The sequence below is a fragment of the Chlorella variabilis genome, assembly GCF_000147415.1.
Source record: "Chlorella variabilis unplaced genomic scaffold CHLNCscaffold_23, whole genome shotgun sequence".
NCBI lineage: Eukaryota > Viridiplantae > Chlorophyta > Trebouxiophyceae > Chlorellales > Chlorellaceae > Chlorella > Chlorella variabilis.
Genome location: NW_005435065.1, coordinates 171054 through 194049, shown reverse-complemented (window position 1 = coordinate 194049; position 22996 = coordinate 171054). Strand labels below are relative to the sequence as shown.

The 22996-nt window shown below is 69.5% G+C and overlaps 5 protein-coding genes across 5 annotated transcripts in view; 3 read left to right on the top strand and 2 right to left on the bottom strand.

The window, feature by feature from the left end:
• Nucleotides 1-118: 118 nt before the first annotated feature.
• On the top strand, nt 119-3395 carry CHLNCDRAFT_36871 (hypothetical protein; the record flags this gene model as incomplete). The annotated part of the gene is made up of 10 exons (XM_005844337.1): nt 119-247; nt 388-457; nt 634-758; nt 1097-1209; nt 1509-1602; nt 1933-2060; nt 2286-2394; nt 2668-2779; nt 3080-3148; nt 3340-3395. The coding sequence occupies exons 1-10, from the start codon at nt 182-184 to the stop codon at nt 3393-3395; spliced, it is 942 nt and encodes a 313-aa protein (XP_005844399.1). The 5' UTR covers nt 119-181.
• A 752-nt stretch (nt 3396-4147) lies between these two features.
• On the bottom strand, nt 4148-6267 carry CHLNCDRAFT_139054 (hypothetical protein; the record flags this gene model as incomplete). Its single annotated transcript, XM_005844252.1, has 6 exons — nt 4148-4222; nt 4451-4531; nt 4994-5108; nt 5595-5732; nt 5930-5981; nt 6225-6267. The coding sequence occupies 6 exons, from the start codon at nt 6265-6267 to the stop codon at nt 4148-4150; spliced, it is 504 nt and encodes a 167-aa protein (XP_005844314.1).
• Nucleotides 6268-6558: 291 nt separating this feature from the next.
• Nucleotides 6559-8186, top strand: CHLNCDRAFT_54527 (hypothetical protein; the record flags this gene model as incomplete). Its single annotated transcript, XM_005844336.1, has 3 exons — nt 6559-6878; nt 7023-7928; nt 8057-8186. 3 exons carry the CDS (start codon nt 6559-6561, stop codon nt 8184-8186), a joined length of 1356 nt encoding a protein of 451 aa, XP_005844398.1.
• A 6390-nt stretch (nt 8187-14576) lies between these two features.
• Nucleotides 14577-20040, bottom strand: CHLNCDRAFT_26915 (hypothetical protein; the record flags this gene model as incomplete). The annotated part of the gene is made up of 14 exons (XM_005844251.1): nt 14577-15147; nt 15286-15442; nt 15682-15884; nt 16061-16208; nt 16413-16593; nt 16770-16825; nt 17024-17120; nt 17418-17491; nt 17658-17724; nt 17904-18383; nt 18667-18760; nt 18993-19090; nt 19321-19443; nt 19756-20040. The coding sequence occupies 14 exons, from the start codon at nt 20038-20040 to the stop codon at nt 14577-14579; spliced, it is 2634 nt and encodes an 877-aa protein (XP_005844313.1).
• An 852-nt stretch (nt 20041-20892) lies between these two features.
• Nucleotides 20893-22996, top strand: part of CHLNCDRAFT_54525 (hypothetical protein) — a gene marked incomplete at both ends in the record, with an annotated part of 8452 nt that continues 6348 nt past the window's right edge. The window contains 5 exons of the mRNA XM_005844335.1: nt 20893-21076; nt 21356-21569; nt 21799-21938; nt 22165-22298; nt 22623-22779. Coding sequence (XP_005844397.1) covers nt 20893-21076; nt 21356-21569; nt 21799-21938; nt 22165-22298; nt 22623-22779 — 829 coding nt within the window. The remainder of the gene's footprint in view (nt 21077-21355; nt 21570-21798; nt 21939-22164; nt 22299-22622; nt 22780-22996) is intronic.

Below are 22996 nucleotides of genomic sequence, written 5' to 3'. Positions count from 1 at the left end.
TGCTCCGCCTACCCGCCGCCAGCTCAGTCCCGCCTGTCACTTGTGCAGCCCTGGCCAAAGCTCCATGGGGCGACCCAGCATCGTTTGGATCGTGCCCAGCCCGCCACTTGGGCTACCCGAGACGCTGAGGTCTTAGGGTCTTGGCGGAACAGTAGCAGCTGGGCGGGCAAAGTTGCCAACGATGACGGCACCACCCGTGAATCCGTTCATGCCCCCCACAGCTGCAGCGGCGGCGGCTGCAGTAGAGGTGCGTTGGGCTGTGACCGGGATGGCGTTGCAGCGGCGGTGGTGTGCCGTGGGCGTTGCAGCCGGCGATGATGGCCAGTTAGGGCGAGCTGGCTGTGCAGAGGGCTCCATCGCGCAGCCATCATGCACTCCCTGCCACAGGCCAAGAAGGTGGACTATCTCAACCTGCCCCAGCCCGTGCGATACGAGGAGCTGCAGCGGGAAGTGATGAGTGAGTGGAAGCGCAGCTGGCGGGCAGGCTCGCGGCGGCAGCCTGCGGGCGGCGGCAGAGCGGCCCTGCAGCGCCCGCTCCCAGCCTGCCACTGCCGCCAGCATTCTTTGCTGTTTTCCATCGCGCTGCCGTGCTGCCTGCTCCCCTCCGCTCATCCCTCCATCCACACCTTGCAGTGTCGCTCAAGCCGGACTTGTTTGAAGGCCTGCGCTTTGACCTGACCAAGCCGCTCAACCACAACTTTGCCCTGAGCCACTCCATCTTTATGGGAAACATCGACGTACCCACCGCCAACAACCAGGCGCGCAGGGAGGGCGGCGACGGGGCCGGCCGGACCGGCGGCGCCGCGATCAGCAAGCAGGGCGGCGGGCAGGGGCGGCGCGCCGGCCGGGGCCGCGGGCCGCGGCCGCAGCGCATTAAGTGGCGAGGCCCTCTGTGCCGCTCCGCCGGCGAGCAGCGGGACGGCGGAAGCCTGCGCTGGGTGCCGGCCGGCCGGGCAGGGGGCGCTGCGTGCCAGGGGGCACACAAGCGCCGTCCAGGCGCTGCTGTACACTCCTGCCGTACGCTAATGCCGTATGCTCATGCTGCACACTCACCCCCTGGCTTGGCTGCCTGCTGCCCGCTGCCCGCTGCCTGCAGGCCGTCAAGATGCCCATCGGCACCTATGAATTTGGCGCCAACCTAGTGACCAACCGCGGCAACCTGATGCTGGGGCGCATCACGAGCGACGGGCGGCTGACGGGGCGCGTCAAGTGCGCGCGCTTTCCTCCTGCTTGCTTCCTTCCTTTCTTCCTTCTTTCTTCTTTTCTTTCTTCTTTCTTTTTGATGTGCTGAGGCCCGCCCGCCCCCCCTGCCCCCGCCGTCGCCGCCCTCGCCAAGCGCGGCCCGGCGCCCGCCTGCCTGCCGTCCCCGGCCGCGCCCCGCACGCCCGCGTGCGCCACCGCGCACACCCGCTCACATGCGCCGCCGCGCCTCACCCTCCTCCCTGCCCCTGCCGCTGCCCTCCCTGCTCCTGCTGCTCTCCCTGTGCTCCCCCTGGGGCTGGCTGCAGGTATGATGTGGCTGACTTTGCTGCGCTCAAGTCCCAGTTCCAGGTGGCCAGTGAGAAGGGCATGAGCCAGGCCATGTTTGACGTCGACCTCAAGGTAGGTGGGCAGGCGGCGGCGGCGGTAGGGGGCAAGGTGGTGGGCGCAGTGGGGCAGTGGCAGTGGCGGCAGCGGTGGGGCAGGAGGCGGTGGCAGTGGGGCAGGGGGGTGGCGGTGGGGGCGCAAGTGGTTGGTGCAGCCGGCGGCGGCGGCGCATGCCGCTGCGCCCCCAGCGGCCGGCCTACCCGCCCGCCGACCAGCGCTGCGGCCGCCGCTGCGTTCGCTTTGCTGCGCTGCGCCGTGCTGCGCTGCGCTTTGCTTTGCCGTGCTGCGCTGCGCTGCGCTAAACTAAGCTAAGCCGCGCTGCGCCGCGCCGTGCCCGCCGCGCAGGGCGCCGACTGGAACGGGCAGCTCAAGTGGGGCACCTCCAACTTTTATGGAGCCAACTACTTTCAGTCGGTCACCCCGCAGCTGTCGCTGGGCGGCGAAGTGTTCTACCTGGCAGAGCAGCGGCGCAGGTGAGGGTCGGCGGTGGCCGCGGCGGCGGCGGGCAGGGCGGGCGGCTGTGTCGGCGGCTGGCGCCGGGTGGGAGGCCCGTGGCCCCGCCTCCGGCGCCGCCCCGGGCTGCGCGCCTCCGTTCCGTTCCGTTCCCTGCGCCGCTTTCTTCTTGCCGTGTCCACCGCCTCTTCATACCGACCCCCACCCCTGGCCATGCCCCCATGCGCCCGCTTCCCTCCCTGAAGCGGCATCGGCTTGGCGGCGCGGCACGCGGGCGACAAGCACGTCGCCACCGCGCAGGTGGCCAACACGGGGCTGGTCTCCCTCACCTACATTCAGAAGATCAGCGAGAAGGTGGGGGGGGGGTACCGCCGGGGCGGTACTGCTGGGGCTGCTGCCTACGAGGCCTTTGGGCTGTACTGCTTGGCTGGCCTCGGCTTTGGTTGCATCGGCGGGAAGGGCTGCGCTGTGCTGGGGCGCCAGGTGTGGCCGCCTTGAACACACACACACACACACACACACACACACACACACACTCACCTCACCTCACCTCACCTCACCTCACCTCACCTCTGCCCCCCACCCCCACCCCCACCACCCCACACACACTCCTCCCTCCCGCCGCAGGTGTCCCTAGCCAGCGACTTCATGTGGAACCTGAACAGCAGGGAGGCCAACGCCTCCTTTGGCTACGACTACGTGCTGCGGCAGTGCCGCCTGCGCGGCCGCATCGACACGGGTGGGCGCGCCGCGCACGCTGTGCTGTGGGCGGCGGCATTTGGGGCATGCTGCGCACGCTGTGCACGCTGCGGTGTGAGACGCGTGTGCCGCGGGGTGGCGGGGCGGTGTGGGTGGTTGGGCTGGTGTGGTGTGGTGTGCTGGGCGCGTCGCGGTCTGGTGTGGCGTGGTGTGGCGCTCTGGTCCTGGCACTGTGGGGGGCGCGCATGGCGCCAGGCTGGCGCGGGCACGTGCAGAGGCCACACCACTCAGCGCGTGCCTGTGCCCCCGCGCGCCGCCCTGCGCGCCCCCGCGCCTGCAGACGGCAAGATTGCGGCCTTCCTGGAGGAGCGGCTGAACGTGGGCGTCAACTTTGTGCTGTCGGCGGAAGGTGCGCGGGGCAGGCTGCCGCCCCCCGCCGCTCGGCGGCCCGCCTGCCTGCCTGCCTGCCTGCCTGCCTTGCCATGCTCGGTCTGTGTGCGTCCAGTCCCCGCGCCACCTGCCCACCTGCGTGCCTGCCCACCCGCCTGCCTGCCTGCTTACCAACTCGCCAGCCCACCCACCTGCCACCCCCCCCTGCAGTGGACCACCCTCGAAAGGACGCGAAATTCGGGTTTGGCCTGACCGTGGGAGAGTAGGGCGCCGCCTCCTGTGCCCCTCGAACCATCCGCAGCAGCAGGCAGCACGCTTGTACCTCTGTTTGCTGCTGCTGCGCTGCTGGCAGCCACGTGGTACTTGGCAGTACATGGCGGTACATGGCAGTACATGTAACGGGCGAGCAGGAGAGGAGCCGCATGAACGCCCAACAGGTGGCGGGAGCCGGGCGCGAGGGGTGGGAGCAGGGCACGAGCCTGCCGCCGCCCGCCGCACCTGGCCCTCGCGGCGCCTGCTGGCCGCGCTGCTCCGTCCACGGCGCCACTGTCCACCTCCGCAGCGCCCTCTGCCTGCCTGGTGTGACAAGTTACAGAGAGGGGGGAGGGGGCATCAGGTTGGCTGGCGAGGCAGCAAGGGCTGGGTGGGTCGCGCCTGCTGCTGGGCGCAGCGGGCAGACGCCAATGAAATCGCGGCAGGGGAGCGGCAAAGAATTAGCACAGCAGGCGGGCGAGCGGAGGCAGGAATGTGCTGCGGTATGCGAGGAGCGGTCATGCGAGCGGAGCGGGAGCGGAAGCAGGGGGCGGGAGGCGGGCGGGCGGCGCGGCTGGGGCGGGCGCGCGCGGCCGAGGGGCCGCGGCGCCGGGTGGCCCAGACGAGCCGCACCCGCCCGGCGCTCCAAAGTTGGGTTAGGGGGTAGGGCGGTGCGGCTAAGAGGGGCGTAAGGTAGGGAAGCTAGGGGTGTGCCCCGGGCGGGCGCAGCGCGAGCGGCGAGCCGGGGCATGGGGTCGCGTCGCCGCTAGAGCATCTCCTGGCTCCGCCGCACAATCCTCGCCACCTTCTTCTTGAACTCGCTGCGGGAGTCTCTCCACTCCTGCGGGGCGACCGGCGCGGAAGATGTGTTGTTGGGAGGGAGCAGGCGGCGGCGGCGTGCGTGCGCCGGTGGCCGAAGCTGACAGGGCGAATCTCACGGGGGGGTCTCCCTCCCTCCCTCCTCCCCCGGCCACAGAAGACACGACTCCCCATAGATGGCCATCTATGATCCATCCTATCTATATGATATGTGATTCACGATGCCGCCACCAGGCGCTCTGCCGCGCACCTTGGCTGCATCAACGTTTGCGGGCGACTCGTCGTTGGGGCTGCTCAGCATGGAGATGACCGACAACACGATGGACTCCACCTGGGGGCACGGGAGGAAAGCGCGGCAGGAAAGCGCGGCAGGCCTCACAGCATGCACAGCACGGCGGGCCGCCCGAAGGAAGGAGTAGCCACACTCACAGCGTGCACAGCATGGCAGCCGCCACGCCGGCCGGAGGGGGAAGCGCGCACGGGCGTGCGCAGCAAGCTGTCCGCAAAGAGCAGCGAGCGCAGGGGGCGAGGGGCCCGACCGGCGCGGGCTTGGGGTGGGCTGGAGCTGGCGAGGGTCGGCTGCAGTTCTACGGCGCTGGCACAGCAGGCGGCCGCGCCGGCTGCCGCCGCGTCGGGCCCCCGCGCCGCTCCAGGCACACCCTCTCCTCCTTGCTTTTCTTTCTGTCCGCGTTGGTGGCAGGTGGAGGTGCTGGGAGAGAGAACAGCAGCAGCAGCAGCAGCAGCAGCAGCAGTGCTTGCCGTCAGCGCCCCGCCCCGCCCTGCCAGCTCTCACCGTGTGGACCGGGCTCCACCGCTCCGCCGCGCTTTCCTGCGGGTTCATGGCATCCTCCCCAGCTGGATGCAGAATGGAGATGCAGACCTTGCCGTCGGGGAACACGTTGGGGTGCCTGCGAGCAGGACAGCGGGAGAGAGGGTGGACGGCGGTTGTGGCGGGCGTGGCGGCAGAGGCGGCGGCGGCGGGGCGGCGCGGAGAGACGCAGGCACGGCTGCAGCCCCGCGTGGCAGGGCAAGAGGCTGTGTCCCCGAGGCAGGGAGGTGCTGCTTGCGTCGAGTGGCGGGTGTGGGCCGGCTTGGAGCGGCGGGCGGCTGACCCAGGGAGGCACAAAGGCTCCCTGCTGCCTGGTGCGGCAGACGCCGTGCGCCATCCGCCGCTGCCCGCTGCCCACCCCGCCCTTGACCCTGCCCCCGCCCCTGGCCTGCCCCTGCCCCTGCGCCTGCCTCTGAACAACGCCCGCCCCCGCCCCTGAACCCCGCCCCTGCCCCTGCCCCTGAACCCCGCCCCCGCCCCTGCCCTCCCCTGCCCCTGCGCCTGCCCCTGAACCCCGCCCCTGAACCCCACCCCCTGCACCCCGCCCCGGCCCCGCCCCACCCACCACATCTCCGAAGTGAAGCGCATCTCCGGCGGCGACTGCGGGTAGTCCCGCGGGAACTCGAGGACGGCATTGAAGAAGCCACCCTCGTACAGAGTGTCGGGCGGGCCCAACACCGTCACCGCCCACTCAAACAGGTTGCTGCGGGGCAGGGCGGGCGGGGGGTCGGGGCAGGCAGGGAGGCGGGGCAGGCAGGTGAGCGGCGTGAGGACAGGGAGCAGAGGGGAGCGGCCGCGGCGGGTGGCGAGTGGAGGCGGCGGCGTGGCAGGGCCAGGGGGCGGGTGGGTGTTGTTCGGTTGGCGGCCCCGGGCAGCTGCTGCGGCAGCCTGGGCGCGCACCTATCGTCCACCAGTCCCGCCGAGAAGCCCTCCACCGGTTTCTTTGTCAGCTCTGCAGGCAGGCAGCGCGCGCAAGTGGCAAAAGGCGAGGCGGCGGCAGTGATCAGGTGGCGGGCAGCGCAGCAGGGGTGCGGGGAGCAGCAGGGGCCAAGGCGGTCGCCGGGACTCTGGGATTGGGCTGGGGCGTGTGGGGCGCCCACCGCGGCTGTGAGCGAAGAGAGTTGAAACTGAGGCCCAGGGGTCGCCCCCGCTGCCTGCCGGACCACTGCGGCGCCCAGCACAGCCCCAGCCACACCTTTAAGCTGCCGGCGCAGCAGCAGGGAGGCCTGGTCAGCCATTAGTGGGCTGGGCAGGTACACAAGCAGCGGTGTGGAGAGGCAGAGTCTTAACGCTGTGGTCGGAAGGTGCGGTGAGCACGGGGCACCTCCTGGACAATGATGGGTGTGACGAGAGGCGAGGCTGCTGGAAGCAAATGACTGCTGACCTGGCAGTACTCTTCCCTCATTGTTTGATTCGATTGATCATTGAATTCAAGCGGCACTGCTTGCCCACGCCATTTACCGCGCGCTTGCAGGGCCTCGCAATTTTCCCTTCAAGTCCTTTGCCTTCTGTGGTCCACAGCGCGCTCCATGCCTCGCGCCAAGCTGCGCATGGAGCCCTGCGACTGTCTGGAGTGCCGGGAGCCGCTGGCTGGCCGGCCCGCCGCCACCGCCGCCGCCGCCGTCGCGCGCCTCGACCCGCCGCCCAAGAGCCTGGTGCTCTGCCTCTCCGGGGTGCCCACCTCTGCTGCCAGCCTGCAAGGCGTCGAGCTGCCCCACCTGGATGCGGCGGTGCTGGGCGGCTGGGCCGGCCTGCTGGCCTGCCGTAGCGGCGGGCCCTCCTTGCCGCTGCAGCTGCTCGGCCTGCGGCAGGCGGGGCATGCTCCGCCGGCGGGGCTGCTGCCCGACAGGTGCGCCCGGCGATCTGACGGACCAGCCGGCTGCGCAGCCCCTGTCCACCTGACTGCTTGGCTGGGCAGCTGCCACCTCATCGTGTGCCTGCAAGTCACAGCGGGCGCCGCTGATGCTCCTGCTGCTCCCAACCGCTGCCGCAGGTTCAAGCAGCTGCGGGCTGTGCTGCTGACCGACTCGCCTGAAGTGGCACAAGCCGGCGCCCTGGCTGGCTGCTACGCCGTGCAACAGCTTGGCAGCGGCAGCAGCAGCAGCAGCGGCGGCGGCGGCGGCGGCAGCGGCAGCAGCGGCAGCGGCGGCGGTTCAGCCTGGCCGCCGCCCGCGCAGCTGGCGGCCCGCGTCGCCCGGCTGCTGCACGTGCGCCCGCTGCGCCCGCCCGCGGAAGCTGCACCCGCCGCAGACCCGGCGCTCGCGGCTGTGCTGGCAGCTGGCGCCGGCGCCGGGGATCCCGGGGCTGGTGCGGCGGCGGCGGCGGCGGCTGCTGCTGCGGCGGCGGCGGCTGCAGCGGCGGCAGAGGAGGAGGAGGAAAGCGATGATGTGATCGACATGCTGATTCTGGCGCTGGATGCAGCGAGCGTGCCGCCTCCGCCAGGTGGCGGCAGCGGCAGCGGCGGCGGCGGCGGCGATGGCAGCGGCAGCGGCGATGGCAGCTGGGCGCTGGAGTGGGCTGACTGCCTGCTGAAGAATCTGAACTCTGTGCCCGGCTTCCGGGACACCGTGCTGCTCAGCCTGGTGCTGGGCCCCGGGGCCGGGCCGCAGCCGCCCAGCATGCAGGCGCCCAGCCAGCCGCAGCCGCCGCTGCTGCTGCAGGAGGAGCCGCCGCTGGTGGCGGCGGCGGGGGCGGCGCCCGCAGACTTCCCCCCCGTGCGCCGCCCGCTGCAGAGCTACCAGCTGGCGGGGCTGGAAAGCGTGGCGGTGGATGCGCTGCGGCCCGCGCTGGTGGCGCACCGCCTGCCTGGCGTCATCAGGCGAGCAGCTCCATGCGGCAACTCTAGTTTTGCGCCGCCATGTCACACAATCTTCTTGCAATGCCAGATCCGCCAACAGCGGTGTGTTCTCAACCCCCCACAGCCTCCACCCACCCACAGATCCTGCCAGCCTGCCCTTGCTTGGGTCCCGCCGCCGCCAAAACGCCCGCCCTGCTCCCTGCTCCCTTCTCCCTGCTCCCGCCCCGCAGGGTGGATGAAGCGCAGCGGCTGGGGCTGGAGCATGTCGCGCGGCGCGGCGCCGCGAGCTGCATCCTGGCCGAGCGGCTGCTGCCAGAGGTGGCGTACAAGCTGGGGCGAGCGGCCAAGTACGGCGCGTGACGGGGGCGGGCCTGTCACGTACCAAGGCGTGGGCGGCGGCTGCCGGCACAAGGGGCTAGTGGATGCGGCGCGCCAGCGCACGCCCCGCTGCGTGTTTCCCTGCTCGCGCTGCGCCCGCCCTCCTGGCGTCCTGCCGTTGCCTACCCGGCGGATGCGGCGGCGGCGGCGCGTCGGTGGCCCAGAGCAGAGGCAGGCGGCAGGCGGGCATTCATCATCACATTCATCAATTCATTCATGCATGCATGCGCATGGCTTGGAAGCATGTGTTACACATGAATCCGGCACCCAGGTGGAGTGGAAAGTGGTACTGGCAGGCTGCCCAACTGTCCCGCCAGGAGCGCAGAAGCAGCAGGGTGGAACGTGGTGCCGGCAGGCCGCACAGGCACTGTGTTCAAACATGTTAACATTCACACATGTGTTCAAACATTTTAACATTTAAGCATGTGTTTACCCATGGATCCGGCACCCAGGTAGCGTGGAAAGCGGTACCGGCAGGCGGGTACAGGCACTCAGGCTCGCACCCTGAAGTGGTCCACCAGCCGCCGGAACTCGGCAAGGCAGAGGCTGGCCCCGCCACCCTGCCGCCCTGCGCCGCTGCCCCAGCCCAGCGCCGCCTGCGCCGCCAGCCGCATCATGCCCTGCGCCGCCCCCTGCTCCAGCTCCTGCCCCAGAGCCCGCCCCACCTGCGGGCGGCCGCGGCAGCGCACACAGGCGTCGCCAAGCGTCGGGAGGTTGCCACTGCAGGAGGGATTCTGTCTGGCAGGGTGGCGGCCTGCCTTGCCGGTGCATGCAGCAGGCGTACACCGACGTGTGGGGAGTAAGAAAGTATGCGCTGCAAGCTTCGCTCTTGCTGACATGCGGGCAGCAAACCCTCTCGAGCAAGAGGGGCGTGCAACAGACAGGGGCACTCTTTTGGAAGGTCTGCTTGCCTGCTGGATGGTGGCGATGGTGATGGTGCTGCGCCCCTCTGCCAGCTGCTGGAAGCAGGCCTCAACCTCGGCAGGGGAGGGGTCAAAGGCAGGCAGCTTCCTGCCCTTGCCCTTGCTCCTGCTCTTGCTCTGCTGCTGCGCCCTGGCCGCCGGCGCCGAGGCGGCCCCCGCCTGCTGCTGCCTGGGGGCCGGCGGCGACGGCCGCGGCCCCGGCGACCGCTGCTGCTGCGGCTGAGACGGCGGCGGTTGCTGCGGCTGCTGCTCCTGCTGCTGCTCAGATGGCGGCTGCGGCTGCGGCTGCTGCTGCTGCTGCTGCGGTGCCTTCAACGGCTCCTGCAGCGCACGCTTGCCGCGCATCGGCTGGTTTGCCCTGGGTGCAGCCGGGGCAGCCGGCCGCGGTGGCGCTGCCGCCCCCGGCCCCGCTGATGATTGCAGCTGCCGATCCGCGCGTGCGGGCTCGCCTATCTCCACCACATCACTGTCGCTGTCGATCACAATTTCTTCTTGCTGCGCATCCTGCTGGTGGGCGCCGCCGGGCGCGTGCTGGCGGCGGCCGCCGGCAGGGCGCCCAGCCGGGTCGCCCCGCCGCTGGTGCTCTGCACTTGGGCCTGACTCCTGGTGCGTTATCTGCATGTACGAGGGAGCAGCGGGCAGGGCACTGGGAACGGCATTGTGGAGCTGCCCGACACGGTCACTTGCAGACCCCAGGCGGCCTCTATCGCACTGGCTACCTCTTTGCCTACCCGAGCTGATCGCCGCCCACGCGTGGCTCGCTGCTCCTCTCCTGCCTTGCGCTTGCCCATTGCTCTGCACGAGTGCAGGCGCAAAACGAAGCAGCGGCAATACCAGAGACACGACTGTGCACCTCCCACAAGTCCCAATGATCATCTGGAGTGCAACCCGACACGCCGGCGCCAACTGGGCGGCAGATGGGGAGGCACGTGCGGGAGTCCCGGCAAGCACCCGCCTCTTTTGACGATAGCAACCAGGCCACAAATCATCTTACATCAGGCGGAAAACCAGCAGGAAGAAGCCCGCTGACCAAGCAGACCAAACAGCAGGGGCAACGCTCATCGTCGTCCCTAGTCAACAAAGTTTCAGAAACGTCGACGGCAGCACAGACAGCCGCAGCAGGGCGAGGCGCTCCCGCATCAGGCCACACCCAGCTCGCAGCGCAGCTCCTCGCACACTCTGACCAGGGTGGGGTAGAAGGGCTGGTCCGCGTTGAGGCTGAGGTAGGAGCGCAGCAGCGCCCGCAGGCGCGCGCCCTCGTAGATGCGGTGCTCGCAGATCTCGTCCAGGATGGCTGGGAGGAGGGAGATGTTGCATAGCAGGGTGAGGGTGTTGCACAGCAGCGGAGTTATTGGGGGCAGCGGAGGTTTCGGGGAGCATGGGAGTCAGCGGGGAAGCCAGCAGGTGGGTGATGGGGACAGGGGAAAGGGGGGAGAGAGCAGCATGCTCCAGCACACCAGAGGCGGCGGCGGCAGCACGCGCAGCAGGAAGGCTGCAGCAGCCTGCAGCCAGCCAGTCCACCACCCCGCAGGCGCGACTCACCCGTCTTGAGCGCGGCCGCCGTGTTCTGCACGTGCCGCTTCACAAAGCTCGGCGGCGGCGGCGGCGCGGTCTCGGGCCGGCCCGCGGCCGCTGCTGCCGTGCGATGCACCGGCACCGCCACCCCGTGCGCCTGCTGCTGCTGCTGCTGCTGCTGCGCAAACGCGCTGCCGCCGCCGGGCGCCGTGGCAGGCCTGCTTGCGGGCCCGCTGCGCACCAAGCTGCACAATTTCGGCACAGGTCGGGGTGAGCGTCCGCCCCATGTTTCCTTCCTTCCAAGCAACAAAGGCACTCGATTTTAAGCATGAGGAGGCAGGGGAGCCCACAGGGACGGGCACCACAGCCGGGTCACCTGGTGGGCGACAGGGCGCGGCTGACGCCTGCCACGCTGGGTGGCGGCACGCCGTACGCCGCGGCGGCCGGGCGCTGGCGCGCCCCGCGAGCGCCCCCCTGGCCCAGCAGGCCGGCCTTGCTATAGAGCTCGTAGATTCTGCGGTTCATGTGATGCATTGAGCTTAGGTGGTTGAACAGTGTGACGTCGGTGGTCGCCCGCTTGGCAGCTCTGTTGCGGCTCAGGCGCTCCGCTGCACTCAGCGTGCGCGCCGGCGGCCGCCGCTGCGGCGTGGTGTCTATCTGCATTGCAGGTGGCAGGGACCACTGCATGAAAGCATGTTGCAGCTTGCTGGCGGCTGCAGGCAGCATGTGAGGGCGGCGCCGCCGACCCACCGACGCGCAGGCGGTGGTTGGGCGGCTCAGCTCGGAGCCTTGCCCCTCCTGCATTGCAGCAGCACATTCCGCGGATGAATAGACGTTAGCAGTGAGTGAATTGGCTGGCCGCCCTGCGCACGGCACGGCGCGCGCAGCCATGTGCCTGGAGCGGGCAGCACGTCTCCTTCCGGCACCTGTTCCCCGCCATAGAGGCGCATCAAGTAGTCCGCATAGTCGTCCGGCGGGCTACGACTCGCCATACTTGGCGCTACTTCGGTCAAACAAGTGCCTGGCCCGCTGTTCTCTCTGCCAGTGAATTGTTGGTCTGTTGTAGGTGATGTGATGAAGGCGGCGCACCATGGGAGGCGAGAGCGAGGGATGCCCACCCGCGGCGCCAGCAGGGCGTCACGGCGCCGGCGCCCTCGCTCTCAGCTGGGCTCGAGAGTTACATTGGCATGCAAAGCGTAGGTGACTAGAAACGAATGTAAGAGATCAGAGAAGAGTACGTCACCCCCTGCGCGTCTTGAAGTGCGACAGCATCCGCGACGTGCGGCTGGTGCGGCTGCCGTCCTCGCTGCCGCTCACAGACGCCGCCGCGCCGCGCACGCCGCTGTCGCTGCGAGGGTGCAGGTGCGCGGCGCTGCTGCCGCTGAGCCCGCTCTGTGTGAAGCTGCCCACTCCCCCAGTGTATCCGGCCATGCGCTTCTCCTCCCGCCGCAGCTGCTTGATCACACGCTGCGTGCCGTTGAGCCGCTCCTGCGGCAGGCGTTGCAGCGGCGAGAGTTGAGTGCAGGGCCAGAGAAGCGCAGCGCGGCATGGACAAGTATCCAAGCGGGCGCAAACACCCAGCTTCTCGGCCACCACGGAAGCTGCTCCCTCCTGCTCCTGCCACCCCCAACACCCACTCCCACCTTGAACTCTTTCTTCCAGGTGCGGTACCGTGCCAGCAGCCTGTCCAGCTCAAGGTTGGGGTCCATGCCAGGCGCCGCAGACACGCCAGAGCCCACCTGCGAGCGCATGGCCGCCCCAGCACAGTGAGCAGCCCGAGGCGGGTGGCCAGTGTGCCTATGCACGTGACCCGGGGTGGAAAGCGCAGAGACCACCCCGATTTGGCAAGCTGTGGAGGTGCCAGCGCTGGCAAAGGGGGTGGCGGTGGTGGGCGGTGTGTGGGCCAAAAGCCCAGCAACCAGCAGGCGTGGGTGGACCTTCCAGCCCCACAGACCTTCCATCCGTGCCACGCCTCCCTGCCTGCTGGCCCAGCTGGCCTGGCCCCAGCGGCGGCTACCCACCTCCCGAATAAAGTCGGCATCATCGTCCAGCAGGGCCCGCTTCTGCACACAAGCAGCAGGGCAGGGCAGCGAAGGGCAAAAGGTGGGGTGGGGTGCAAGCCGCTCAACTGTGTGCGCACCAAAGACCTTGCAGGCGCTCCCTGCTGCTGCGCTGGGCAGGCGGCGATGGCGGCAGCTTCCGGCAGGCGAGTGGCACGGCGGTAGGCGGCTTCCGCCAGGGCATGCAAGCAGGCAGGGTGCCTGCGGAACCCACCTTGTCAAACTCCCGCCCAAGCATGCCCACCACATCGCTGCCCTCCGTACGCGCCGCCTGCACAGGTGGTGGGGAAGCACACGATCAATGATGAGCTTTTCATGGCGCCCACTACACATACGCCTGCCCTCTCTTCCGCTGAGCAGCCCGCAGGCCACCGGCACTGCACGTCCACGGCTCCCAGACAGGAGGCAGGCATGCGGGCTGCGGGCAGAGGCGGGCGGCGGCAGCCCACCGCCAACGACGCCGCGGTAGGCGTGCTGGCGGCGGCGCCCAGGCTCTGGCTGTCGGTGGTGAAGCTGTCGCCGTCGTTCAGGCTCTGCAGCCAGGCAGCGGAGATGCTGACCGGCAGACCAAGCAACCGGAGCCAATGCAGGCAAGGGGGGCGTGCACAAAGCACCACCTGCCGTCCCTCTGATGCGGGGCCACGCGGCCCGCGCCGCCTCTCAAGCGTGCTCACCATCAAGCTGATGTCTGAATCTTCCTCCTCCGCGGCGGCAAGCTTGCTGCCATCCCTGCTGCAGCCCGCGGCCCGCCGGCCCTGCTGCTGCACGCCCTCGCCGTGCAGGGCGCGGACCGTGGGCGCGGTGGCGGGGGAGGAGGCATCGGCGTGCACAGCAAAGTGCGACTGCAGCGGCCGCGGCGGCCGCCCGCTGCCCGCGCTGCTCAGCGCCAGGTGCGCCGCCTCCCCGCCGACGGCCGCCGAGGGCAGCTGCAGGCGCGGCGGCCTCTGCTGCTGCTTGCGCGGGCTGCCGGCGATGCCGGCCAGCAGGGCGCGGCAGTGTGCGGCAGTGGCGGTGTCTGCCCACTCCTCCACCACCCCCTGCAGCGTCCCCACGGCCCGCTGCAGCAGCTGGTTCTCCTCCCGCAAGTTGTCGGCCTGCGGGGGAAGAGGCGGGGAGCAGGGCCTCTAAAGGCTGGCTGTCCTGCTGGGGCATGGGAGCCGGTCAAGGGCCTCCAACAACCTGGAGACCGCCTTTGGAAAGGCCACAGCACTCCCAACATGAAATTCCTGAGAAGGGAGCTTGGGACTCGGCTGCCGTGCCTCCAGCGGCGGAGACCGCTACACGCGACGGCCGATAGCGGCGCAGGCAGCCCCTCCCTGTGGGTGCCGCCGCCGCCGGCTGCCAGGCCACCCACCTGCCGCTCCAGCCTGTGGCAGTACTCCTGCAGGCCCTCCAGCCGCGACTGCATCTGCTGCGCATCCACGCCGGCCGCCGCAGCCTCCAGCAGCAGCCCACTGTCGTCAGAGCACACCGCCGCCGCGGCCTGCGAGCTGGCGCTGCGGCCGGGCTGCTGGCGCCACTGCATGAATGCCGTGCCGTGCTCCTGCAGCATGCGGCCGATCACAAGGCAGCGGCACTGAGGAGGGACTTGAGGCAGGCCTCGCTGCGGGCTTCAGGAAGTATGTGGGTGTGTGCGTGCAGGCGGCCAAAGCGCCATGCGGTGTCGCCGACGCTGCACCTGCCACAGCCCCAGCACGCGGCGGATGTCCCCGGCATCCATCCCAAAGTCACGCTGTATTGCCTGCACACACAATCCACACATGGCCACATGGGCAAAGGCAGAGCTGCACCGCACAGCAGCGGGCCCCAACTGCGGCCCCCAACACATGGCCACATGGGCAACTGAGCGGCACATTGCCCAACTCCTCAGGGCTTCATTCACAAGGAGCAGAGCGCAGCCAGAAAAAAAAAGCCCACCTCAAACGTCTCCTCCTGCCGCTGCTGCGCCTCTGTCGCCGCCCGCTGCGCCGCCTCCGCCTCGCGCCGCAGAGCCAGGCGGGCAGCCACGTGCTGCTTGACCACGTGCCGGCGCCAGGCCATCTGCAGGAAGAAAGCATGACGGCAGGCATTGCCAGCGGGTCGCGAGCGGGGTCGGCGCAGCGATGGCAAGCCATCAGCCGCTGCCGGCAGCACCTAAAGAGAGGGAGGGGCTGGCATCCCACCCCACACGTGTGGTTACCACCGTGCCTAGCTCTGACTCGCCCGCCCACCTGGACTGCCACCACGCCCAGCAGCGCCCGCTGGTAGCGCCGCCGCTGCGCGCAGCCGCGCGCGGCGGCCTGGATGCGCGCCGCCGCGCGGTGCTGGAGCAGCAGCTGGGCAAACCGGGCGCGCCCGCAGCAGCCGCGCCACTGCGCCTGGATGCACACCGCCGCGCGGCGGGACCGCAGGAAAGCCCGGCGGCAGCGGGCCATGCGCCAGGTGCTCTGAATACACAGTGCAGACCTGCAGCGGCAAGGCAGGGGGTGTGCAACGTCGAGGCCAGGGCGCGCTTTCCCCTAGCCAAGCTCTGCTGCCGAGCGAGACACGGTAGCAGGTAGCAGGAGAGGGGTATCCACCAGTATCCACCAGGCAGGGCCGCACCTCTGCATGCGTGCGGCGGCATCCTCCAGCTGCCCCAGCATGCCCGCCCTGAAGAACAGCCTGGTACGGCCGATGCGGTACTGGGAGGCATCCACATCAAAGTGGGCCAGCAGCTGCCTGCAGACGTCCAGGGCGCTGATGCCCGGCGGCAGCGGGCCTGCGAGCAGGTACGGCACAGCGGTACAGGCCTCACTGTCCCGACGGAGGGCACACGCATCCAGGTGCGGCGATGTGGCGATGGTGGTATGGTGCGGCGATGTGTAGCGAAAGGGGGAAGGATTGATGGCACAGCAGGCGCAGCATGCGGGCATTGCCCCCCCCCCCCCCCCACCACCACCAGCAACTAGCGAAGCGGCAGGCCGCTGGCGCTGGCCCATCCAGATGCACCACGCGCACCTGGCCCCAGCTCCGGCAGCAGTACCTTGTACCGCGCCGCAAACTCGTGGTGGAGGTGGCGGGTGGGGTATCCCGCCCGCGCAATGCGAGCCACCTCCAGCACGCCGCAGCAGCGCAGCTGGTGCAGGACCAGCGGCGCGCCAAAGGCGCCCGCCACCTGCTGGCTGTTGGGCTTGATGCAGCGCACAAAGTGCAGCGCGGTGCTGCACGTGGCACGGCGCATGGCAGTCGGGACGGCTCAGGTCGCCACAGCCTCGTAGCCAAATTTTGTTGACGAGCCCTGGTGAGCCCTCTGCCACGGCAGCAGAACACGCCGTCGCAGCAGCAAGCTGTTGTGCAAGCAGCAGTGAAGAAAGAGAGAAAGCAGCAGCACACTCACGCGTCCAGGCGCTGGATCAGGTCTCGCAGCTGGTCCCGGAAGCGTGCCCCCACCGTCTGGCTGCCCCGCCGCTCCTGCCCTCGCTCCATCTCGGCTGCCAGGCGCTGCACCAGCGGCGCGCTCGAGGCCTGCAGCAGCGCCACCAGGTCTGCGAGGAGGGGCGCAGCAGGGCACCTTAACACCTGCTTGAATTTTAACCACCAGACGACGTGAGCGCAGCTCACTCTCAAAGTCACAGCCCAAGGGTTAAAGGCAGCTGTTAAAAGGCTAACGGCAGCTGTCCATGCATGCAGCCCAATACAAGCTGCCCAGGACCACCCCCTGCTTCTGCACTCTTGGCGCCCTCACCCACCCTTGCTGAGCGTATCCCGGTTCTTGTCAAGGAACTTGGCGGCGGAGTAGGTGACGGGGCCAGCATAGTGCTGCACGGTGAAGTCGGCGGCGGGGGCCTTGGTGTTGTAGGCAAACCGCGGGTGGCCGCCGTGGTGCTGCTGCAGCTTGGCGGCAAACGTGGCGTCGCTGCCGCGCGGCATCTGCAGGCACAGCGGCGATAAGGGTGTAGCCTGGCAACCGTCACCCATGCCTGCCGGGCAGCTGGAGCGTGGGGCGGCTGCCTGCAACCCTGCTGTCTGTCCCCAGCTGCTACCACATGAAGCCGCCAGGCGAGCAGCCGGCGCCAGCTGGCCCCAGAGTGCCTCGCCCCACCCACCATGCACTCCTCATCCAGCATCGACAGGATGCCCACGCCCGCCGGCGGCCGCGCCTCTATCAAATCCACGCAGTCCTGCACCCAAGGGCGGGGCCCGCGCCGCAAGCTTTGCCACAAGGCAACACGCCCACCCACAGCCAGAATCAACGGCACAGCAAGCAAGCAAGCAAGCAAGCAGCAAGCAGGCAGGCAAGCAGGCAGGCAAGCAAGAAAGAAACAGGATGGCGCTCTGCAGATGGTGCTCTGCATCCCACTCCTCCCTGCCTGGTTGTCTGTAAACTCGACGTGAGCCCAGTCGATCCCCTCCGACTCATACACCTCCTGCTCCAGCCGAAACATGTGCTTGCTGAACTGCAGGCACGCGACAGAGGGGGAGGCACGTGCTTGCTGAACTGAAGCGGCGGCAGCAGGGGCGATAGGCCGGGGCAGCAGTGGAGGAGGTGGGGCCGGGGGGCACCCGAGCGGCCAGAGTCGGCGACCTCCTTGCGGCACAGCCTGGGCGACCCCTGGCCCACTCCCAGAGCCCCTCGACACGTGTGCCCCCTGCCCCAGGTCTGCTCACTCGGCCCATCGCAGCGGGGGGGCTGCAACACACTATCGATGTGCAGTATCTATGTGCAGGAACTATGTGCAGGATCTGGCGCGCACCTGTTGCTGCAGCCGCTCATTCGCATAGTTGATGCACAGCTGCTCGAAGCTGTTCTCCTGGAACTGCTCAAACCCTGCAGGCGGCGGGCTTTCAGGAATGTAAATGGAACGCTCAGGGGCGGCCCATCCCCAGCCCTGTAGTCGCAACGCTCAGGGCCGACCCATGCCGCTCCCCGATCCTGTCGCTGGCTGGCGCGCTGGTCCCGGTACTGCGAGCCACCACAGCAGGCAGCCCCCCACCGTAGATGTCGAGGATGCTCAGCGTGGTCTCGCTCTGCTGCTTGCCCACCGCCAGCGCGGCATTGATCTGCGGGCAGCGGCGGCGGCGGCGGCAGGCAAACCGGGATGCTGATGCCGGGGCAAGCCGCTCTGCAGCGCCCACCCATGCCAGTCCCCCCAACGCCTGCCGCAGGCACCGGCCCGCCGATGCGCACCCTCCGGGATGCGCACACGCCCCACCCCACACCCCACCCCATGCCACACCACTCTCGCCTGCTCTACCAGCCACTTGAAGAGGGTGGCATAGATGGCCTTAGCCAGCGCATCCCGGTTGTCCAGTGCTGCCTCCATATTAAGCTCCCGGGTGATGCGCTCGCCGCCGGCCAGCATGCGGCGCGTGGTCAGCGCCGCCACCAGCGCGGCCTCGCCGCAGCCCAGCAGCGCCGCCGCCGCGCCCACCGCGCCCATGCTGCCCGCCTCCACTTCCACAGCGTCCTCGTGCAGCGCCGCAAAGCGCACGTTTCCCAGCCACAGCACCGCGGCCAGCAGCGCAAACAGGCCCCGCTGCTGCTCCGGGGCGATGCCCACGGCGGCCAGCGCACGCTTGACCCGCCCAAACTCTGCAGCGTCGTCCATGTCGGCGATGGTGGTGCAGCCGCTGCCGGAGAGGTAGGCAAAGGAGGCCAGGTCGGCGGCTGGAGGCAGCAGGTACAGCTGGCGCTCCTCATCCGAGGCGCCACGGCACAGCTGCACAAGCGCAGGCGCAGGGGTGGGGTGGGGTGGAGTGGGCGCGGCGGCTGGCGCCAACCTTTGCCAGGGGAAGGCCGGTGGGCAGCATGCCAACAGGGCATATCCAGGCAGGGCTCTGCTCCGGCGGCATCAGAACATTCCTGCCCTCTAAGTGCCCGCCTGCCTCCCTCCCTCCCTCCGTGCCCTCCTCCCTCGCCTGATCTGGCCTGAAATCGCCCCATGCCCCTCACGCCCTCGCTGCTCCCTCTCTGCTCCCTCCCTGCCCATCCTTGCGACCCACCTGATAGAAGATGTGGTACGAGCGCTCGCCCGCCTGCTGGTGCGCCACCCGCGACTTCTCCAGCAGGTAGGTGTGGGTGAGTGCGCCGCAGATGCTGTGGCCGCGGTTGAAGTAGATCTCTGCAGGCAACAGCCGAGCCAGGGTTGCAACGCAAAAACAAAAAGAACAGAAAAGGTCAACAGATGGGGTGGCAGGACGACAGCCGGAGAAAGTGCGGTACTGAGCGGTACTGAGCGGGGGCGCATGCAAGGCTCGCAGCAGCGGCCATGCCAAAGCAGGGCAGCAGCAGGGCCGGCGTCACAGGGAGCCGCCGCACGCCGCCGCACTTGCCTATGAGCTTGCCGAAGCGGCTGCTGTTGTTGTTGTGGATGGTCTTGGCGTTGCCAAAGGCCTCCAGTATCGGATTGGTCTGCAGCACCCGATCCTGCGCCCCACGCCCCCCCCGGGAGGCAGGCGTGTGAGCACACAGTCGTGGCGCCGGCAAGGGACCCCACATGCACGTCGCCTCCTCTCCCTCCACCTGCGCCAGCCGCCGCCGACCTATCCACCACCCCAGGCGGTGGCCAGCGGAGGTGGCATGGGCAGCAGGCAGCACTTGGGCGGAACACGCCGCCCGCCTCCACCGCGGCAGCAGCTGCCGGGCAGCTGCCGCACCTCCATGCCCGTGCCGCCTGCCAGCGCCGCCAGGTACTTCATCATCTTCTTGGTGCTCTCCGTCTTGCCCGCCCCCGACTCTCCCGTGATGAGCACGCTCTGCGACTGGTTGAGGGCCACCATCTGCGGGAGGAAAGGAGGAAAGGAGAGGAAAGGAGGAAAGGCATCTGAGGGAAGGGAGGGGAGGAGGGCCCACCCAGTGGCGCTGGATGCCGGCGCTGGCGCTACATGGCACCGGCGCTAGATGGCGACAGAGGTAGGGGGGCGCCCAGCGTCACGGGATGAAGGGCGGGCCTGCTGGGCAGAGATACACCAAGCACAGGCGCGGCGCGGCTCCACACACGTGCGCCCACGCGCACAGCCCTAAAACAGGTGGGGCTGCCGGGGCCTGGGGCGGCCCCCCCCTGCTTGCCCTTGCCCCGCCCAGCAGTCCACCTGCTTGTACGCCTGGTCGGCAGTCAGGAAGACGTGCGGCTCGTAGCTGTCGGCGGCCTCCTCGCTGCCGCGGCGGCTGTAGTGTCGCGCCGCCTCTGGGCCGTAAAGCGGCACCGCCTTGAAGGGGTTGACGGCGACCAGCACGGGGCCGGCGGTGGTGTACACGGTATCGCCGCCGTACCGATGGCGCAGCACGTGGAGGATGCCGGGCTCGTTGAGGTACGACAGGTGGGTGAGGTCGCTGCACGGCAGTGGAACACAAAGTGATACTGATGTGAAGTACATACGTTAGATGCGGCAAGTGCCGACCAGTGAGGCCGCCGCGCGGCACAGAGCAGGCGGGGCGAGGGCCGCCGCCGCGCGTTAAACACGGCAGCTGGCTGCCGAGGAGCATGGGAGCCCCGGAAGCAGTTGCAGGCGTCCAGAGTTCCATGCGGCAGCGGCGGCATATGAGCGGCCTAAAACGGTGGTGCGCGCCGCCACCCGCCGCACCTTGCGCCATCCAGCAGGGTGGGGTTGGCGGGCTCCACGGCTGTCAGGGGCACCGTCACCACGGGCCCTGCCCCCTGCCCCAGCTCGCAGTCCAGGGCCACGCGGCACGAGGCGCCGTCCACCGCCGCCACGGAGCCCCGCTGCCAGCCGGCGCCATTGCCGCCCGCTATCCACACCGCCGTGCCCTTGGACAGGCGTGCTGCCGCCATTCTGGGCGCCTCCGCCGGGCCTCTCTCTGTTGTTGGGGCCGCCTCCTCGGTGCTGTGACGGGAGGCTCCGGCGCCAATAACGGTTTTCAGGGTGTCGCGGAGGCCGCAGCTTGCCCTGTACCCGCGCCCAACATTCAAATGCGCTCCAGGCGCCCGAAGCGAGCCGCCAGGCGGAGTCTCAAGGCCGGGAGCTCCAAACAATCAGCTGTGCCCAGCTGACGACGGCCGGGCGGCTCACAATGGAGGCGTGTTACCTGCCTGGGACGAGTTCCCTCCTCCCTGCATCGATTCCAGCCTCCTCGCGTCTCGTCTGTACATCCGTACTTCAGCAGGGCTCTTGTGCGCATTCGGATGCATGCATTGCCCAATCACCCCGCGAACAATGAGGGCTTCGTTGTAGAGTCCGCAGGCAACGTGTTCACGCGCCTCCAAAAACATGGCGTCTGGCCATGCCAAGGCCGTGCAGCCCAGCACCGACCTGGCTGCCCAGTTGCAGCAGCTGGCGGTGAGGCAGCACGTGGATCAGGGGCGGCGGCACCTGGGCAAGGCCAGCCTGCTCTACACCTTCCAGGAGGCCGCCGACATCGATGGGGAGACCATTTACAGGATCGGGCTGGAGGGTGAGTGCCTGCGGGTGCGCCCGCGGCCGGGTAGCGCACGGCATGCCACATGCGCCGCTGCCGCCGCCGCCGCCGCCGCCATTGCTCGCTGCGTGGCCCGGGCGCCAGCCTGGGCACTGCACTGTGCAGCCAGTACCGCCTCGTGCAGGCATACCTGCCTCGACAGCGCACCGCCGCTGGCGCCGGGCGCCGCGCCGCGCCGCGCAGCTGCCCCCGTCGCGCCGCCCTCACCTCCCGCCGCCGCGTGCCGCCCTCTGTTGTCCGCTTCGCCCGCCGCAGGCCTGGACCAGCTGTGCGCCCTGGACGGCCGCTTCCAGGCCTACCGCCGCACGCTGTTCGGGCAGGCGAGCCAGGCGCTGGACCGGGATGCCGCCACCCAGGAGGTCAACGCCCGGCTGGACGCGGCGGTGGCGGGCTTCTGCGCCCTGCTGTCTTCCTACTTCCTGCTGGCCCCTGCGTTCAAGGCACTGGAGTTCCTCGTGCGCCAGTACAAGTGAGCAGTACAGGGGCGGGACGGGGCGGCGCAGGGCGGGGTTTCGGGGCATGCATCGGCTCTGCGGCCTGGGGCGCCACCGCTCGGCGACGGACCCCTGGCTTCTCCCCAAATTTGTTTCCTCAGGTCGCTGCCCACGGCCGGGCGCTGCCAATCGGCCCCGCTGCCGCCTCCCCGCGCCCTGCCGCCCACCCCCGCCGCCGCGCACCCTTGTCCACCGCCCCTGCAGGGTGCACGAGCGTAACGTGGACGACCTGATGGCGGCGGCGCTGCCATACCACGAGACCGAGCAGTTTGTGCGGCTGGTGCAGGTCCTGCGGCTGGAGCCGCGCGGGCGCTGGGCCTTCCTGGAGCCGATGCAGGCCAGCGGTGCACCTGCGCGCCGCACACCATCGCCCCAACCGGGCCCTCCCCTCCCCTCCCCTCCCCTCCCCTCCCACTCCCACCCAGCAATGTTTCCTCCAATGAAAGGGGTTTAGGGTTTCTGGGTCCCTCATTCACCCTGCCCCTGCTTCCCTTGCCCAGCTCCTGATTCAGCGCTCGCCTCCCCCCTCCCGGGCCCTGGTCCCCCCTGCGCTTTCCTCCTTTGCTGCAGTGCTGGTGACGGAGACGAGCCGCTCCGCCTCCCCAGCCCTGCTGGGATCAGCCGTCATCCTGCTGGCGCACCTGGCCAACAGCCAGCAGCACCTGGCCACGCTGCCGCCGCAGGCCTTCAGGCACCTCGCAAAGGTGGGCGGCCTGCAGGGGCTGCCCTCCTGCTGCGGGGCTGGGGACCGCGCCTGCTGCTTGAGACCGCTTCTGGGGGCCACGCCCGCACGCCGGCCTGCCTGCCAGTACCGTGCCCTCCAGTACCGTGTGACCAGGCGGGAGCTCCCCGCCTGCGCCGGCTGCCACGTTGTTGCGCCGGGGACACGCCTCTGCCTGCCTGCCTGCCTGCCATGCCTACCTGCCATGCCTGCCTGCCTCCCTGCCTGCCTGCCATGCCTGGTTGCCTACCCCAAGCTGCACCCCCGCCCCTGCTCCTGCCCCCGCCCATCCCTGCCCTGCTGCCAGGTGGCGGGCCTGGTGGACCACCTGTCTGCGCTCAGCGCCAAGGGCTGCCGCATCGAGGCGCTACTGGTACTGCTTGTACGGGCAGCTGCCGAGCAGCTGCCCGCGCACCCGCACTACGAGGCCCTGCTTCAGGCGCTGCTGAGCCGCTCACAGATGGGTGAGCCGGCTGCCGGCCTGCGGCTGCCTGCCGTCGTCATCAATGCTGATGCCCTGCACCGCCTGCCGCTGCCTGCGCCGCCGCTGCCTGCGTGTCGGCAGCAAGGGGGCTGGCGGGGGGCGGGCCGTGTGCATGCCCACGCGCGGCGCACAGCCCCGGCGGCCAAGCGGTGCTGTAAGGGGGGGGGGGGGGGGGTAAAAACAAAATGAGGCTATTC